Source organism: Salminus brasiliensis, chromosome 3 (genome assembly GCF_030463535.1).
Source record: "Salminus brasiliensis chromosome 3, fSalBra1.hap2, whole genome shotgun sequence".
NCBI lineage: Eukaryota > Metazoa > Chordata > Actinopteri > Characiformes > Bryconidae > Salminus > Salminus brasiliensis.
The window spans coordinates 4,414,989-4,434,310 of record NC_132880.1 but is presented as its reverse complement, the minus strand read 5'-3'; the positions used below and the strand labels follow the sequence as shown (position 1 = coordinate 4,434,310).

Sequence of the window (19,322 nt, the reverse complement as noted above, 5' to 3'; positions counted from 1 at the left end):
GTTCTTACAGGGCTGAAGGAACCCTGAGTGGGTGAAACTGCCCTGTCAGAGCTGCTCCTCTCATAAGCCCGTTACCACCCTGTTCTGCTGCTGCCGCAGTGCAGGGCCTGGGTTCAGCTCTCTCCTGCTGAGTTTTTTTTTTTTTTTTTTTTTTTTTGGTTCTAGATAAAGTGCACTTTATTTAGAAGGCTAGCATGTAGCGCGTTAGCGCAAAGGTTAGAGCAGTGTCCCTGTGTTTGAGTCACACTGAGCTAAATACCACAACCACACTGGAGACAGATCCCATCAAACAGAGTCTCTCACTCACACACGCACTCTCTCTCTCTCTCTCTCTCTCTCTCTCTCTCTCTCTCAGATTGTGTTTGATGAGAAGGAGCTGCGGAGGGAGATCAGTCACGCCATCAAGAACGTTCACGGTGTCAGGCAAGTGGAGCCACACTGATGGTCAGCCCTGTGGGGGTCATCAGACAGCGGGACCACCATGTTCAGACACACACACATTCTCTGTCTAACACACAAGTTCAAGTCCATTCTCTGGCAACAGAAACACACACACTCACTTCACTGTTGCCACTTTCACATTATCACACTTTCCCTCTCTCTCTCTCTCTCTCTCTCTCTCTCTCTCTCTCTCTCTCTCTCTCTCTCAGCAACAACCCTCCCCTCCTCAGTCTTTCCTCTCTCCCTACTGTCCTTCTGCATCTCTCGGTCTCGGTCTTTCTCCCTCTGCTTCTCTTCCTCTCACTCTCTTCTCTCTTACGCTCTCCTCTCGTGCCTTTTCTTTCCCTACTGTCTTTCAGCCTCTCTTCCTGCTCTTTCCTCTCCTTATTCTTTGCGAGAGTCCCCCCCTCGCTCTCTCTCTATCTCTCTCGCTCTCTCTCTCTCTATGTCTCTCTCTCCCCAGCTGAAGTCCCCTTTCTCTCTTGCCTTGCGCCTCATCTTCTTTAGATTTCTTTCTCTTTCTCTTTTTCTTTGTGTGTGTGTGTGTGTGTGTGTGTGTGTGTGTGTGTGTGTGTGTGTGTGTGTGTGGTAATCAGTGTTCTCTGAGAGACGGGACATGTCCGCACACACCCTTGTTTGTTGTTGTATTGACTGCCCTTCAGCCTACACCCCTCCTTCCTTCTCTCTCTTTCTCTCGTCCACGTTCTGCCTCTCTGTCGCTCTACCACAGTCTTTTACCTTTAACTTCGGTTCTGTCTTTTTCTATTCGTGGTTCTGTAAGGTTCTGTTTGGTTCTCCTCAGTGTTCCCACTGTTCTCTGCTCTCATCTTTCCTGTCTCTGAACGTTCCCGCTCGCCTGTTTCTGCTGTTCTACACAGATCAGGTGGCTTTGGCTTCTCTCTTACTCTCTGTCTCTGCTCTTACTCATGTGGTCCTTCTTTCTTCTATGCTCTCTCTCTCTCTCTCTCTCTCTCTCTCTCTCTCTCTCTCTCTCTCTCTCTCTCTCTTTCTTTCTTTCTTTCTTTCTTTCTTTCTTTCTTTCTTTCTCTCTTTCTTTCTCTCTTTCTTTCTTTCTTTCTCTCTTTCTCTCTCTCTCTTTCTTTCTTTCTTTCTTTCTCTTTCTCTCTTTCTCTCTCTCTCTCTCTCTTTCTTTCTTTCTTTCTCTTTCTCTCTCTCTCTCTCTCTCTCTCTCTCTCTCTCTCTCTCTCTCTCTTTCTCTCTTTCTTTCTTTCTTTCTCTCTTTCTTTTTCTCTCTTTCTCTCTTTCTTTCTCTCTCTCTCTCTCTCTCTCTCTCTCTCTCTCTCTCTTTCTCTTTCTCTCTTTCTTTCTTTCTTTCTTTCTTTTTCTCTCTTTCTTTCTTTCTCTCTCTCTCTCTCTCTCTCTCTCTCTCTCTCGCTCACTCTTGTTTTCGCTTTCGCTTTCTCTTTTTGTTTTTTGTTCTTTTACTTTTTCCCACTTTTTTTGTATGTATTTCTATGTGATTTCCGCTGTCCTGTCCGTCTCTCTCTGTGTGTGTGTGTGTGTGTGTGTGTGTGTGTGTGTGTGTGTGTGTGTGTGTGCGCGTGCGTTTTTGTCACGCTGGCTGTGTGTCTCCCTGTATGTTCTCAGAACTGGCCTGTTCACTCCAGACCTGGCGTTTGAGGCCATCGTGAAAAAGCAGATCGTAAAGCTGAAAGAGCCGTGTCTCAAATGTATCGATCTGGTCATTCAGGAGCTCATCAACACGGTCAGGCAGTGCACCAACAAGGTACTGCAGTGCCCCCTCAGCCCGGCCACGGGGGGCGGGCCGCTCTCCCCGGGGTCACACCGCCCTGAAAGTAGGCTTGAGGGAGCCTCTCTCCGGCCTGCCTTCAGGGCCTGATAGGGAGGTGGAGTCAGGAGTCCGGAGTTAGGAGTGTAGACAGTGGGCTAGAACCGTAGAGTTAGCTTCAGTCCCGTCGGTGTGACCCCCCACTCAGCTTGCCGGCCACCCTGTGCGCAAGGTCCTGCTGTCGTGTAGTGGGGTGTTGTGGTGGTCTTGTCCTGAGGAATACCACTCGTCTCCGGTCTAAAAAGGGGGGCAGGCTGCTGGGCCACGTTCTGCTGAGAACCTGGGTAGGAACCTGGGTGTTCAGAGTGAAGAAGATGGGGGTGGGGGGTATTTCTATATATTTATATAATGCTTTTAGACCAAGGTGGTCATCAACCCTCCATCTGGAGATCTGGCTTACCGCAGGTTTCACCTACAACCCGAATCTAAGTGGTAGGGCGAGGAGGAGGGCCGTCAGTTACACTCTTGAAGATAAAGGTGCTTCTTTGAGTGAATCCATGGAAGAACTACTTGGGTTCCATATAGAACCATGCTTAAAGAAGGTCTGAAGAACCTTCACTTGATGTAAATCTTAAAGGACCACAGAGTTGTTCTCCATCACTCAGAGAACCATTTGAAGCACCTTAATTTTTTTAAAGGTCTGTTTTCTCCGAGACCCTTGGTAGGACCAACGCTAAGCACCATCAAGCACTTCTGATGACAGTATTTAGTCGAACAGTTGAGGTGGATTACGGTTGGAGCCGAAGTCTACAGGAGGAAGGTAGATCTCCAGGTGCAGCCTTGGTGACCTCTTCTCCGCATTCAGCATTCCTACGACGTGTGCCGTCATTCCGACCGGCGGCAATACGCTACATTGGGATCGCCATAGGTTCTTCTGGGGTTCACTGCCTGCCTCTTTTTTGACCGTGATAACTGTGTGTTGATAGATGAGTAGTGATTTAACCAACTAAATAAGCTCTTCTTCCTTGTACTCTTTCTATCTCTGCTCCTTTTTTTTTTTTTTTTTTTTTTTTTTTTTTTTTTTTTTTTGGTCTTCCCCCCCCCCCCCCCCCCCCTGTTCTCTACACCCCGTCCCCCAACGTCTCTTTCCCCGACCGCCCCTCAGAACCGGGCTGTTCACGCCCGACCTCGCCTTCGAGGCCATCGTGAAAAAGCAGATCCTCAAACTCAAAGAGCCGAGTCTGAAGTGCGTCGACATGGTGATGTCCGAAATCACCGCCCTCGTCCGGAAGTGTTCCGACAAGGTAAACGGGAGGGTTCCCGGTTTCCCATGCAGGGGCTATAAACCCGGACTGGACATTAGAAGACTTTCCCCCCCCACTGTTTTATGCCACCCATTCATCCAATCAGCACCCATCTGTACAAGATCAGCCACCTCCACTCCCCTCTCCTTTGGCCACACCCATCCTCAGTTTCGTTGCTCCCCTCCGCCTCCATTGCTCAATCCAGTCACGGCCCATGATTCCTCCTTGGCTTCTCCTAGTTGAAGCCATGACTCGCTGCTGATTGCACTGGGAAAGAATGTGCAGCTTTCTTGGAAAGTCCCTTCCCTGCCCTTTCAAGCTGAATTCTGCTGCCAGCTCGCTGAAGCCTTCCGTTTATTACCCTCTCCTCCCTTCTCCGTCTTCCTAGGGCTGCGTTTACCTCCACTCTTATATAAATATTAAAGTGTTGGTAGAGATTCGATGGGAATTGAGCTGGTATCGGCAGAAAATCCGATCCCGTAGCAAATCCCGAGTAGTTTGAGCATTGCTCTGTTTCGGTGAATCTCTTCAAAACGGCTTATTTAAACTTAAAAATATCGGATCAGTAAGGGTCCCAATATTGAGCCTTGAGGAACTCCACAATCTGTATTCTTCACACTGGAGCAAGTGCTTTGTCGCGACACACTGTTTCTATTTGAGGATCGAATTGGATCGCAGTATTAGGGTCGTTAAAAAGGGAGGAAAAGTAGCATCCGGACATCTCTAGTAGACATCCAGAGCTTTGATGAGTAATTTGTGATTAAAAAATGATATTTTTCATGATTTATTAATTAATTTATTTTTGCCCCACAGTTTTCAGGACTGATGCACTTCCAGTGAAATATACAGTTGCATGCAAACATTTGGGCACCCCAGACTAGTCAAGTGAGGAGAAGGTGACCTGATCTCCTAAAGATCTGGACCTGATTCTCTCACGAGGTTTGAGCTCTCTAAACCTTTTGACTAAGCTCTCAGACCTTCATTAGCTTGTTTGTGATCATCATTAGGTAAGACCAGGTGATGCCAAGTTCAAAATTTTATGCATACTCTGGAGCGGTGTCCTAAACTGCACCCTACTCACTATATAGTTCACTACTTTAGGGCTCCTATGTAGTAATCAGGATTTTTCACATGTAGCGGGATAGTCAATAGGGAAACTTTGGACATAGCTAGACTTCGGACAAAGCTTGTCCCAACAATCGGCAGCCATGGGCTCCTCTAAGCAGCTGCCGAACTGTAAAATAACCGATGCCCACAAAGATGGAGAAGGCTGTTCCCCTTACTTGACCACGCCCTCTGCCAAGGTATGGTGGAATAAGGGATAGTAGTATTCAGCGAAAGTCCTACTCACAGAGACCTCTCACCTTTTTGACTTGGGGTGCCCAAACTTTTACATGCCCCTGTAAGTTGGCATCACAGGCACACCAGCATACAGTACAGGGTTTAATAGCGAGCGTAGTTCCGTAGCCTCACTTCTTATTAGCGTTAAGCACCGTGATCAAATTGTGCTGTGTCATGATAAGCCGTGATGTCAGGGTTTGTGATGGGTATCGTATGGCAAGTTACTTGCTTGGCAGGACCAGCCCTAGTACGCCTGTACCCTTCTGCTTGTGCTGGAGAGAGGAAACCCGTCTCCGCCGAGGACACTTTTCTTTTTTTTTTTTTTTCTGCCGGTGGGTAGCAGCGGTTGCTGTAGCTGTAGCAACGGGGGAGCTTCTGCATCATTCTGCTCACCACCCCTTGGCTCCTGTTCCCACTGTTGCCGTAGCAACAGGCATTCACCTGCCACCTTGTGGAAGGGGCGAGGATTGCGTCTTTTTTTTTTCTTTCTTTTTTTTTTTTTTTTTTTTTCTTCCGCTTTCTCCTCCTCTTCCTCCTCCTCCTCGTTCTTCTTCCATCCCCATTCCTTCAATCTCCTCCTTTACCGCTCAGCTTCAGCCAGCGCAGGGGGTGTCCAGCACGGTTTGGCCATTTTGCTGCCCAAACACCCTTGATTAGCCTTAGCGCTTCAACTTACCCAAAAGCTGATCTTCAATAGGAGAGAGAGAGAGAGTGTTGTATGTGATGCTCGCTCTACCAAAACCCAGACCTTATTCTTTCCTGGTTCGTCAGATCAGGGAATTTGAGCTCAAACTGTGCTGGACTGGGCTCTGGATCTCCAAGACCAGGCCTGGACACCCCCTAAGCTAGCAGGTCTTCATGTTGTATCTTTGCATTTACCATTAACTCCACTAACAAACCAGCAACTTGATTGTAACCATCACCCTCAGCCATGGAGGAGCTATATTTGTGATGTTCCCCATCTCAAATATGGACCATGATCCTCTCTAATTTCACAGTTTTTGAGTTTTTAATTATGTTCATCCATCACTTCATAGTTTCCATTGGACACACCATTGGTCTCCATGCTTCCTGTACTGGTTCTTTCAAGCTGATGGTGAAGGCCTTAAAAGCCTGTTGCTCTCGTGTGTGTGTGTGTGTGTGTGTGTGCGCTTGCACAGGTGTGTGTGTGTGTGTGTGTGTGTGTGTGTTTATGTGTTTGTCAGCACACCCACCCAGCTCGCACATACAGTTCCACCCTGTGTTTCATCCAAACACACGCGTGTCCTCTTTCACTCTTTCACTCTGACCTGACCTGACTTGCTCTGTGGTCGGTTGCGCTCGTGGTCAGCTTCTGCAGACTTTTTGTGGCCATCGGCTCTACGTGTGCGTCTGTGCGTCCACACGCTCTTGTTTCGCGGCCATCTGCAGTGTTTGTGTTTGTGTCCACAGCTGGGTTCTTACCCCAGACTCCGAGAAGAGACCGAGAGGATCGTCACTACACACGTCCGGGAACGAGAGGGCAAGACCAAGGACCAGGTGAGACTGGGGCCCTGGCTGATAACTGGCTGATGCGTAAAGGGGTCATTCTGGCCAGATCCAAACATGGATCCATGGCTACATCTGTTGTAAATATGCCTACTTGCCTCTTAAGGTGGTCTGCAGGAGCCCCCACAGTGAGACTGTCTGAACCCCACACCTTCTGGTAACGTAGCTTGGAAGTGGGAGGAGCTTTTGCTTGGTTATTTCATCACACATGTATGTCCGGGTCCACAGATTAGTGGCTATGCTGTTGTATTATATACACGGTCATATCAGAACATTATGACCACCCCTGGTTTGGAATGAGCTCTGCTCACCACATAGGTGTAAACCAGTAAATCCAGTAAAAAGGAGCAAGAGCTTCTCATTCTGAAGAAAGTAGTGAGATCTTGTCGGAAGAACAGAGCTCCGTTCCTCCAGGTTTCTCCTGGACGCCCCCCCAGTCCATCCAGCACAGCGTGGTGGATGTGTTCAACTCCATCATCATCATCAGCAGCAGCAGCTCACCTGATTTACCATCATTAAGCCCTGATTTACCACCGAACCAGGTGTTGATCCGAGGAGAACTCTAAATAATACTAGACTCCATGAGAAGAACTTTGGAGATGTTCTAATGATGAACACAGTGATGGAAAACCACCACTGATATAAGTGTTTATTCTCAAAAAAAATCTCAACCTGGCCTTCATCCTTCTTCAGGTTCTGTTGCTGATTGACATCGAGCTGTCCTACATCAACACCAACCATGAGGACTTCATTGGATTTGCCAAGTATGTGTATCATTCATCTCATGAATTGCCTCCTCCATTGCCCTACAGTTTGCTCCCCAGGCCTTGTTTTAAGGTTGGCACTAATGTAAGTAGTGTAAGCAGCACGTAGCCTGGACTTGACTAGACTAGACTAGACTAGAAGACCCATCCACCAACCACCAACCTTTGCAGTGTGGGTGTAGAAGGTCCAACCTAAACAAATTAGGTTTTAGAAAAAGCGTTACTTCCACCAGAAACAGGTTATCTGCATGGCTGGGAACTGTTAGCATGACCTGATTAGCGCTGAGGTGTTTCTCATAAGGTTTTTATTTAAATGAATGAATGAATGAATGAATGCTTGGAGGCTTTTGGAGTGTTTTGACCACTTCAGTGTTCCTCATTTAGATGATGATTATGTCTAAAATGCTCATTGAGATGCTCAGCAGTGGTGTCCTCCATGCTAGGCTACCTCTGGCCTTCCTGCATGGTCTGCAATGCATGAATGAAGAACTGAGAAGTGATGGCCTCCGGAAAGTTAGATAACTAGTTTCTGAAGAAGGCGTGACGTGGCTAGACCGAAGCCAGATTTTAGTTTGAGTTACACCCATTAGATTGGTAGATCAGCAGCCAATAGCAATTATCACAATGCAGCACAGTAATACAATACAATAACAAGGGTGGTACAGTATATAAATAAATAAAATGTGTCGGCCCACGCTTCAGTTCTTCGCTCTCTAAACTTCATTGCTGCTCCAGTTAGCAACAGTTTTATATACCCTAAAACAGAACCCTGTGGGACTCCACAAACCAATCATTTATAATGGTTTGTGTACTAGCACTAATAACTGCCATCCTGAAATCAGCGTAGTCCCCTGTGTAATCCAGTAAGTCCCCCAAAAAGAAGTGTAGCTAATTGGCTGCCCTATATGTCCAAATGTTTGTGGACACCCATTGTAATCAATGCATCCAGCTACTTTAAGTTGCGCCCATTGCTGACACAGATGTGCTAATACACACACACACACACACACACACAGCTTGTCTAGTCCCTGTAGAGAAGAACTCCCAATAGAATAGGACTCTCTGAAGGAGCAGATAAGCATAAACCTACTGGCACCATGCTGCCTAATGCAAAGTGTGGGCTAGAGGGGTATAAAGCCCCCCAGCATTGAGCTGTGGATACTTTTAGGATGAGTTGTGGAGTTGGGGATGATGAGGCGGGATGGTGATCATCATAATTATCATCATCATCATCCAACATCCTGACCTCACGAACGTTCTTGTCACTGAATGCAATCAGATCCTTACAGCAATCCTCCTCCAAAATCTAGTAGAAAGCCTTCTTCCTTGGAGATAGTTACTCCAACAAAAGCAGGATAAACAATTAATGATGTCCCAATACTTTTGTCCATATAGTGCATCTTTGGTGTCTAAATATTGCAGTGTTTTTTTTTCTGTTAAAGAATTGATTTGGGTGACTATTGACTTCTGTTGTTTGTTAGCAGTATCAAGAAGCAAGATTTGGACCCCAAATATTTTCTCTGCTAAATATTGACCTCCGTTAGCATTTGATTTCCCATCAAACCATTCCTTTAACCGTTAGCATTTCAGCTAACGTGTTAACTCCAAATACATGGCATGGTTTTCAGTCCTAGGCGTTAGCTGAGGTTGGCTGCTTGCATGTAGAGTACAGGAGGCTTCATGGCATTTGACTGGCACTGAGCCAGTGTTGGGTGTGACCCCTGGGCCCTGTTTGACCCCTGCTCGCAGTGCATGTGACCCCATGGGCATGCGGTGAGTGTTCTGGCTTGATTACCACAGCCATGTTAACGGTTCTCGTGACGTCACCTTTCAGTCTTGACCACCGAAGGCTGGATGACGGTACCCTTCCTGGGTGCGGCAGCAACAGGTGGGCGAACGGATCCGCACCCACACAAACACACACGTCCCTCAGCCTGGGCCTTTTGACCCCCCCCCCAGCGCAACGCACCAAACCCGACACCAGTCAGTAGCGCCGATTCGAGCTTGTCTAGTCCTTGTAGTAAGTACTGCCAATAGAATAGGACTCTCTAGAGCAGATAAACATGAACCTATTGGCACCATGCTGCCTAATGCCAGATATGGGCTAGAGGGGTTTAAAGCCCCCCGGCATTGAACTGTGTTTTCTGGAATGTCATGATCATCCAACATCCTGACCTTGCTAATGCTCTTGTTGCTGAGTGCAATCAAATTCTCACAGCAATGGTCCAAAATTAGAGAGTAGAAAAAGTTACTTCAACAAAAGCAAGATAATGATAATAATGATTATTATTATTTTAATACCCTTGATTTGGGAAGAAACAATGAATGAGCAGGTGTCCAAATACTTTTGTCCATTTAGTGTATGTTGTCTGTGTGAATCGCTAGCAGTGCAGAATATCTGTGGGTTTATTGTTTTACAGAACATTGAAAAGAGGAAGATTGTGTGTGGGATTAGCTGCTGTTTTTGTTACTTCCTCCATGTCTTTGCTTGTTTCCCTGTCTGTCTGTCCGGCTGTTTGTCTGTCTGTCTGTCTGGTAGTGAAACTGGTGATCTGGGTGGAGAAGGGTGAATAAAGAAATAAAAGTGAAATAAAGTAAGTGAGGGTCCTTTAATGATGTTCCTGGAGGCTGGTGTCCAGCATGGTTCGGTGATTGGTGGGTTGGTGTAGTGGATAACACCACCACCACCACCTTCCCTGTGGAGAACATAGGGTTTGTTTTCCCACCCAGGCAAGCCAACCATGGTACGCCAATGGGCAAGACCACCAACACTGCAAGTACTTTAGCTGAGTATCGTTTCTCTGCGTCGTCACATCCGGCTCTGAATAGTAGCGATATTGAACTTCTATCGGCGCCCTTTAACAGAGCGTTCACCGCTTTTCAGCCTCTCTCAGAAATCTTCACTGGGCTTCAGCACAGCCAACAGGAGGGCAGTTACCATGTCTGGAAGTCCCTCCAACATGGATGAAAAGGTAGTTCCGACTGCGAAGCGGATCAGAGCCGTGTGAGGAGTTTAGTAAAGCAGAGAAGCACATCACCTCACATCTCTGACTGGACAGACTGAGGACCAGCACTTCCTGAGCTTTATTCTGGAGGAGAGAAAGTCACCCTGGCAGGTTTAGCTCCTCCCACTCTGTCCATGTAAACATTAGCAGCATTAGCGACATTAGCAATAAGCGCCCTGAACACCACACCTAGCAAAGAGACACAGCATCGCATTTCTACGCTAAACTACTCACCAAGACCCGGCGCTGAGGGCCTCTGACCCGGCGCTGAGGGCCTCTGACCCGGCGCTGAGGGCCTCTGACCAAGTTTTGAGGGCCTCTGACCAAGTTTTGAGGGCCTCTGACCCGGTGCTGAGGGGCTCTGACCCGGTGCTGAGGGGCTCTGACCAAGTTTTGATGGGCTCTGACCCGGTGCTGAGGGCCTCTGACCAAGTTTTGAGGGCCTCTGACCAAGTTTTGAGGGCCTCTGACCCGGTGCTGAGGGGCTCTGACCCGGTGCTGAGGGGCTCTGACCAAGTTTTGATGGGCTCTGACCCGGTGCTGAGGGCCTCTGACCAAGTTTTGAGGGCCTCTGACCCGGCGCTGAGGGCTCTATTTCTCAAGCGTTTTTAACAAACCTCGCTAAAACAGTCTGATTGGATGCTGAATGAATTAGCGCTGATCTTCAAGTTTAGCCTGTTAGCATTGTAATCGCAGATCTGAGTAAATCTGTTCGGCCCTGCCTTCACTCCAGGTCGGTTTAACTCTCGTTTTATTGGTCGCCTCTTAAAAAAGGACACATGGTGGGCGGAGTTTTTCAGCTGGAGGTGGAGTTGGAACTCTGGTCAGTGTGTTTGGGTGAATTATGGGTGTATTTAGGAAAGGGCAGCGGCCTCCGTCACTGATTACAACACGACCGGAAGCTGCTTAACGCTACTGTTTTTAGGCTTCAGCATTAATGAACCTGGAAGTGTGAGAATGGTCTGATGTGCTGCTACTTAATACTGAACAGATTCTGATTGAATGTCACATGATATATAATGTGTCTCTCTCTCTCTCTCTCCCTCTCTCTCTCTCTCTCTCTCTCTCTCTCTCTCTCTCTCTCTCTCTCTCTCTCTCTCTCTCCAGTGCTCAGCAGAGAAACACACACGTGAACAAGAAAAGGGCAATACCAAATCAGGTACTTTCATTCACTCCATCTGTCCCACCATTCCCATCCCTGCCCACCCCCACCCACTATTTACTCTACCCCATTAAATCCCCTATAACAGACAGTACCCACTCTCCCGTACCTTCCTGAACCCTAACTGAAGATCCATGACCTGCACTTAGTCAGTAAACCCAGCCCCCCTCCTTACACCTCATACTTATGTGCCCCCAGTCTGTAATGCCCCGCTGGGGTGTTGGCATGTTCCGCTGTGAGTTCTGTTATGAGGCACACAGCCAGCACACTCAAGGCTCCCCAGTTTGAGCTGAGGTAGTACAGAGGACGGGGAGCAGTTTCAGAGTATGCTAAGCCCTGTTCGGACCAGATTAATTGGACGTGGGGTCCTGCGGTAATTCTCCCCTTCACAAGGGCAGCAGCACTGCGGATCGGCCATGTCCGTTTCCCCCTCTCCTCCTCTGAGAAAATTCCACAACAAATTAGCTGCTGCTTTTCACTGAACTCTGAATCCGGTCTGAATGTGTATTTTCGTCCCGTCCAGACGGGTGTTTCCAGGCAGGGTCAGAATGGAAACATAGATTTTTGGCTGCTTCTATGCACCGTGTTTAGTCCCTGAGTTTATGAATCCAAGGTCCAGTCTAAAAATAAATCAGATCTTTCAGAATCGTGAAACAGAAATCTACCGGAAATCAAATGTTTCTGAATCGCTAATCTGAAACCTTTTCACAAATAAATTTCAACATTTTCTGATTGTGCAATAAAAACTTGAAATCATGAAATAAAAACGTTCAAAATAAGACAAAACTGCACATCGTAAAAAGAAAACGTTTAAAAACAAATAAAAAAAAAACTACCGAGGGCAGGACCCTGGGTTGTCCAGCAGTTACAGTGGCCAGAGGATCACTGGTTCGAATCCCGGTCATGCTGCTATCCATCAGCAGCCGAGGCCCAGAGAGAGCACGATTGGCGTTGCTCTCTCCAGGGTGGGTAGATGGCACCCTCTCCCCACATCGCTGTGCTGCGGTGCTGACCGTCACTGGCGTCTGCAGGCTGGTGCGTTGGAGCTGGGTATGCAGCGCTGCTCTACAGGCTTGTTGGTTGCCAGACAATTGGCGGGTTGGGTAGTTGGTAATTGGGTTTGGATAAAATTTAAGAAGGGGAAAAACAAGAGGAAAAAAAAGACTTAAAATGGAAACCATCAGTATTGTGAAACATAAAATCTACAGAAAATAAAAGAAAAAAAAAGGAAAAAAATTAATTTAAAAATTGCAAAATATGAGAATAAGAATTTCTTTTTTCGAAAATGACAAACAAAACTAAGTGTAATTTTTGTTGGAAGAATGACTGACATTTCTCTCCAGCCCAAACTTGAACCAGCATCTCTCCGACCGTCTGGAGACAACTGTTATAAATGACGACGAGGTTTAACCTTCCCGCTGCTAGAAACCCGTCCGCCCTGTGGTGACCTTCCTGCCGTCCTTAGACATTTCAGACGTTCCCCTGTTGAGCTGATCCAGTCCGAATAGGGCTTTAGAAGTTTTCAGAGTAAGGCAGGTGTAAAGCCCCCCACTCCCCCACACCCCCCGTTTGACCTCCTTCTGCCGCCTTTGCCCACCAAATTGCGCTTCTACTACCACTGCATTACTACAGGCAACACGGCGCTCGACAGGCATGAATATCAGCGCAGCAGTAATCCCAGTGTTCCTGTTCTGCCTCTGTTAACCTCAGCTGCTTCTTCTGTTATAGAACCTGTTGGTTTACAATGTGCATGGATTCCCACTGAGACAATGAAGCAGCCGTTATGATAAACCTGATTTTTGTGGAACTGCAAGTTAATCTAATTGCATGTAACTGTGTTCTGTTGCTCTCTCTCTCTCTCTCTCTCTCTCTCTCTCTCTCTCTCTCTCTCTCTCTCTCTCCATATCTCTCCATCTTTTCTGCGTTTTCTATCATCTCCTTTTTCCTCCCTCGCTTTCTTCTTCTAACTCACCCCAACACACACCTGTCCTTCTTCTCCACCTCTGGAAAACGCTCTCTTCCTCCTCTTTCTCCTCCTCTTCCTCGCTTTGCTTGTTTTTTTTTTCCCCTCCTCCCTCATCCTAAACTTACCTCCACTGACCCACCGCCCCTCCCCCACCCTCACCTTTACCCATCACCGCAGGGCGAAATACTGGTAAGTACCCCACACCCTACAAGCCCCAGCCAATCAGGGGTCACCAGGGCTCAGCCAGTCAGAAGAACTGAGGCTGTGTGGACCAGCCAGTCCACCTTCTTATGTTAGGACTCGCGGGACGTTGGGGAGTTGGGGAACTCTTGGAGTCGTGTCGGGTGACGGGTTGTCCAAAGCTGACGGTTGTTGTTCTGTTCCGCAGCTTGATGGGCTACGAGAACCGGAGAAGGTAGAGTCAGTCCTCCAACACTGTAAACTCTGCAATCTGGGAGGAATTTCATTGGCTGTTGCCAGTAATCGGTAACAGCCTTCAATTTTCTACAGTTTATAAAACTACACTCTGGGAGGGGGAGTGAGGAGCTACAAGGGGGGTCTTTGAGCGACGCTGCAGAAGAACCATTTTTGGTTCTCATCATTTTGAGAATAAGGAACCGTTACATTGACCTTTTTTTTTTAAAAGGTTCCTCAGACACGTGTACACTATATGTCCAAATGTTTGTGGACACACCTTCTGATGGATGCCCTCAGGTACTTCAGGTTGCACCCATTGCTGGCACAGATGCACAAATGCACACACGCGCACACAAAAAGACTTGTCTAAAAGCTTGGCTAGTCCCTGTAGAGAAGTATTGCCAATAGAATAGGACTATCTGGAGGACATCCAACATGAACCTAAAAAAATATTGGCTCCATACCTAATGCCAGGTGTGGGCTAGAGGGGTATAAAGCGCCCCAGCATTGAGCTGTGGAGCAGTGGAGCAACTGTTTTCTTGGATGGATGGATGGATGATGGATGTTGCTCCATCCAGTACTTTTGTCCCTATACTGCATCTCTTATAAAAGTGTTTTTTCTGTGGCATCGCTCTAGGAACCCTTTGTAGCACCATTATATTTTTAAGAGTGTTCAAGCCCTACGATTCCGCTAACCCACCAGTAATTCCCCGTAATTGAACTCGTCACGTTTGCTACTAACGTATAGTAATTCAGTGATCTTCATTTATTTATTATATCTAATGTCTGTTAGAGAATGGCTATTCATTTAGCGTGCACTCGTACCTGGAGTGACTTTTTAAATGTAAGCTGGTGTTAAGCTGTAATTCATTTGGGTAATAATTCATTTTACATTTGTAATTAATGAAGCTTAATGAAGGAAGTTGTTGCTGTAGTAAAAGCAAAGCCTTGGTTGTCCTGCTATCTGGCTGAGTGCTGGCAGCTCCTGCAGGGGGCGCCAAGTTTGCCTTGTGGAGGAATCTGCCGTGGCACCGCTGTGGGAAGGGAAGGGAGGGGAGGGGCTGGAAGGAAGCTGAACCAATCAGGACCCTGGGCCAAACTCTTCACTCTTGAATCAAGTGTGTGTGTGTGTGTGTGTGTGTGTGTGTGTGTGTGTGTGTGTGTGTGTGTGGTCTGATGTTTTCTGTCTAACCTCCAAACTTCATTTATTCCTGAACAGGTTTTATTTATTTATTCATTTAAGCAGCCAATCAGAATCCTTTGCAATTATTTACTATTTTTTTATGAATCCCCCTCTCTGTGTGAATGACGGACCCTTTGGGTGTGGGATTTCTCAAATTGATGATTAAGTCTAATAATGAACCGTGATTTGTCAGTATGAAGTTCGGGACAGTCTCTGTGACGGCCCCTCTGGTGGTGGTGGTGTACGCCCCCCACCTTTGTGATGCCGTCATATCATGGGTGTATTGATGAATCGGGGTGTTTGTGATCTGGAAAAACGAGAGTAGTTATAACTGCAGTATCGTAGACGTCTGATCTGTGACCATGGCCCGTTAGTCGTGTCCGTGTCACGCAGCTACGTGTTTTTTGACCTCTAAACAGAGGAAGGCCTTCACACACTGTTGAGTACAGTTCCCTCCATTCTTTACACACTGCTGATGGAACACACCTGAACGAGCCTCTGAGTGGAGGAGGGTGTGTGTGTGTGTGTGTGTGTGTGTGTGTGTGTGTGTGTGTGTGTGTGTGTGTGTGTGTGTGTGTGTGTGTCCAGGCCTGTCTACATCAGAACATATGACAGATGTAATGCTCACTGTCTTGTCTGTCGTCCTCCTCTTCTAGCCTCTGTTCTGTCCTCTACTACCACCACCACCCTCCCTTTCTCTTTCTCTCTCTCTCTCACACACACACACATAATAAGGCCTATTTCAGAGTTTTACAGGCGTTTCCCATCAAGGCAAACAGTAACTAGAGCTTTCTCTGTTCCGGTTCTCTCCTGTTCCTCGTTTGTGTTAGCACACTCTGACCACTGATTCTTTCCTTTCTCTGACTCATTCAGTCTTCTGGAGGACACAGCCAAAAGAGAGGAGGGAGGGAGGGAGGGGTGTTGGGTCACTTCAGCTGTGGCTCGAGTTGACTCGTATAAGAAGTAGGGGTAAATCTCACCAAACTCCTCAAACAGTTCATTTAGATTCCAAAGGAAATGGTTCAGTGCCTGAATAAAGAAGTATCAGATTCACATCATGATTCCATGCAATTCGATTCTTGAGGAAATGATTCAGTGCACTTCACCTCGAGTTTATGAGATTCTGTGCATTATAAAGTCTCATATTTCACTGGTTCCGTTTGATTCGGTTATTTAGAGAATAACCAGTGCGCCATGAAGTCTCAGGTTTCACAGGGAATCAGTGTGATTATTTTTTTTTTAAGAACATGATTCAGTACGTCATGAACTATCAAATGTCACAATTTCTATTTGAATCATTTTTGTCAAAACGATTCAGTGCAAGTCTTCAGTACATGATTCCTTTTTTTTTTTTTAAATTGATTCAGTGTATTGTAAGGTCTCAGATTTCCCTGGGATTACATCAGTTTTGTAGAAAATGATTCACATGAATTGTTTTTGATTCAGGTTTTTCTTATTTTTATTTATTTATTTTTTTGGAAAAGTAAATTGACATCTCAATTTTGGCACAAACAGATTGGAAATTATTATTTTTATTTTATGAAACATCACACCTTTTTTATTTATTTATTTATTTATTTTTTTGCAAAAAAAAGGTATTTACTTTATTAAATATTATAATTGATTCTAACATTCCTGAATCAATAAGGTTGAATTATCACCTTGACATTCATTTTACACCCCTCGTAAAATCAGTTAGTGTAAGGAATTGGATATTAGTCACCATTACCTGGTTTTTAAGACCCAACTTGTACCCTAGAACAATGTTACCCCACATGAGGGCGCTATGGAGCGTATTTTGTTCTCGCCCCGTCCACCGCTTGTAGATCCTTTAGCTCACAGCAGTAGCTGAAGGCGATGCTGCGGTCGCTGCTGAAGCCGCTAGCTCACTCCTCTGGGTTTCAATCCTCCTACTTGGAGAGGGGTATTCCCTGCACCTCGCTCTCTAGCTCCCTCTCTCTTTTCACTCCACATATGACCCGAATGCTCACCACTGTAACTCTCTCTCCACCGCTGCTCTCCCACTCTCTTTCCCATCTGTGATCTAGAATTTTCCCCTCCGTAGGTTGTTTACAGCCTCCTAACCTGTGCCAGAGTGTGTCTGTTCTTTGTTAACCCACTGACCCCTCGTCTCCGGTCTAGCTAACAGTGTGCAGCCTAGCTTACTGACCACTGACCTTTTGACCCTAACATACCACCGCCGACCCCTGACCTTTTCTCCTGTAGAGTTGGTGTGAACGATGTTGTCCTGAGCGTCAGGACAGACAAACCTTTACCTCGGATCAGTTTTGCATGCTGCATTTTTTTTCTTGTTTTTTAAATATTATTATTATTATTATTATTATTATTGATCTGGGATTTCATTTCTGTAGATCTTGCCTTAAACCTTTAGCCACAAATTTAAATCTCTTTGATTTTAACAGGTAATAGAGACCTGTAGCTGTAACTGCCTAAAAGATTTGCCTCAAAATACACAAAATAAAGTTATTGCAATATCTAGCTAGCTGTTCGTCATCAAACAGGCCAGATATCCATTTAACTAGCCCTCTGTTTATAGATCTCTCTAGGTAGCTAGCCAGCTGTCTGATTAACCCTCCGTTTGTCTGTCTATCAGTCCTACCATCTGATTGTATATCGAGGTAGCTAGACATCTATAGACCAAATGATCTAGATCTGTCTAGGTAGCCACCTGGGCTATCGATCGTGGACATTTTTGCTAACTGCGTGTATGTATAGTGATATGGATGCATGGATGGATAGAGATGTAGGTGATTAGATAGAGAGGTGGAGATATGGAGATATAGAGAGGTGGAGATTTAGATAGGTGGAGAGATGGATATAGAGATGTAAATAGGTGGCGATATAGAGATGTAGATAGGTGGCGATGTAGATAGGTGGCGATATAGAGATGTAGATTGGTTAATATATAGATAGATGAAGAGCTAGATGGGTGGAGATATGGAGATGTAGATAGGTCGATATATAGATAGGTGGAGAGATGATATGGAGATGTAGATAGGTGGCAATATAGAGATGTAGACAGGTCGATATATAGATAGATGGAGATCTAGATGGGTGGAGATATGGAGATGTAGATAGGTCGATATATAGATAGGTGGAGATGTAGGTAGGTCGAGATATGGAAATGTAGGTAGGTCGAGATATAGATAGGTGGAGATATGGAGATATAGATAGGTGGAGGTATGGAAATGTAGGTAGGTCAATATATAGATAGGTGGAGATATAGATAGGTGGAGATATGGAAATGTTGGTAGGCCGAGATATAGATAGATGGAGGTATAGATAGATGGATAGATACAGATATAGAGATGTAGATAGGTCGATATATAGATAGATGGAGCTATAGATAGATCTATAGATCGTTGTGTGGGTTCTGATGCTGTAGGATCTCTATCTGATCCAGTGGATCGGGATCAGCGCTGATTCAGGTACATCAGGTATTTTAATTCCGAGGCTTCGTTTTAACCACAGTTCAAAGCGCCGTCCGATGCACTCGTGCCTCCATTAACAGCCGTTATCATAAATAACTGGATCCGGATCCTACATCTTCTGACCCTGCTCACCAAACAGGTCTTGGCTGATCAGCTGCATTCGGGTAAAGATCAGAAGGAAGCAAATGATGTTTTTCACTTCGTTTTAAGGCGTCTGAATGCTGTGTAGCTTTGAGTTAGTGAGTAAGTGAGCGAGCGAGCGAGCGGGTAAGTTTGGGCACTACCAGCGCTGAAAGGGGGGGGGTGTGTCTTTGCGATGCTGAATATGTGTTCATAGTTTCCTGACCCGCGCACTGCCCCCACTCTCCCCACCCTGCTCTCACTCTTTTTGCAGGTGATCCGCAAGGGCTGGCTGACCATCAACATCAGCATCATGAAGGGAGGATCCAAGGAGTACTGGTTCGTCCTGACCGCTGAGTCGCTGTCTTGGTACAAGGATGAGGAGGTGAGGGAACCAGGGAACAAAGTGAAAAGAAAATGCTAATGGAAATAGCAAGGGGGGGCCGTGGTGGTCTCAGAGTATCGGATTACGTTACGGTTCTTTAGGAAACAGGTCATTTAGGGATGCGGCAGTATTGGAATTTTGGGCTAAAGTTGATGTCCAGTATTCTTCAGATTTTACACATTCAGCCAAATTTCTCATTTACATTTTCAGGAAATATTTTTTTAAATATTAACATACACAAAATCGACTCACACCCAGGTTTTTATTTACAGTTGAATTTTATTTCGACCAATCAATGGATACATGTATTTTATTGGACATATCTGTCATCTATTCACAAGAATGGTTCGGTCAGTCATGCTAATCCTGCTAGCCTTGCTAGGAATGAGTAAAAGTAAATTGTCACCAGTTAGGACAATCTGACAATCTAACTAGTCTCTACTAGCTTCTCTTCATGCTTAGCAACGTTAGCATATATGGTTTAGCTACTCCTTTAAGAGTGAGC

At 46.0% G+C, this 19,322-nt stretch overlaps 1 protein-coding gene across 5 annotated transcripts in view; it reads left to right on the top strand.

Moving 5' to 3' along the window:
- Positions 1-19,322, top strand: part of dnm2a (dynamin 2a) — a 56,775-nt gene that overhangs the window by 15,958 nt on the left and 21,495 nt on the right. For 2 of the 5 annotated variants that reach the window (XM_072675218.1, XM_072675214.1), the window contains exons 9-15: positions 356-423; positions 2,050-2,188; positions 6,268-6,354; positions 7,057-7,127; positions 11,240-11,291; positions 13,438-13,449; positions 18,707-18,817. In XM_072675218.1, the coding sequence (XP_072531319.1) occupies positions 356-423; positions 2,050-2,188; positions 6,268-6,354; positions 7,057-7,127; positions 11,240-11,291; positions 13,438-13,449; positions 18,707-18,817 (540 nt within the window). Of the gene's footprint in view, positions 1-355; positions 424-2,049; positions 2,189-3,356; positions 3,496-6,267; positions 6,355-7,056; positions 7,128-11,239; positions 11,292-13,437; positions 13,450-18,706; positions 18,818-19,322 lie in introns of all 5 variants that reach the window. The other 3 variants (XM_072675215.1, XM_072675217.1, XM_072675216.1) reach the window with 3 other exon arrangements.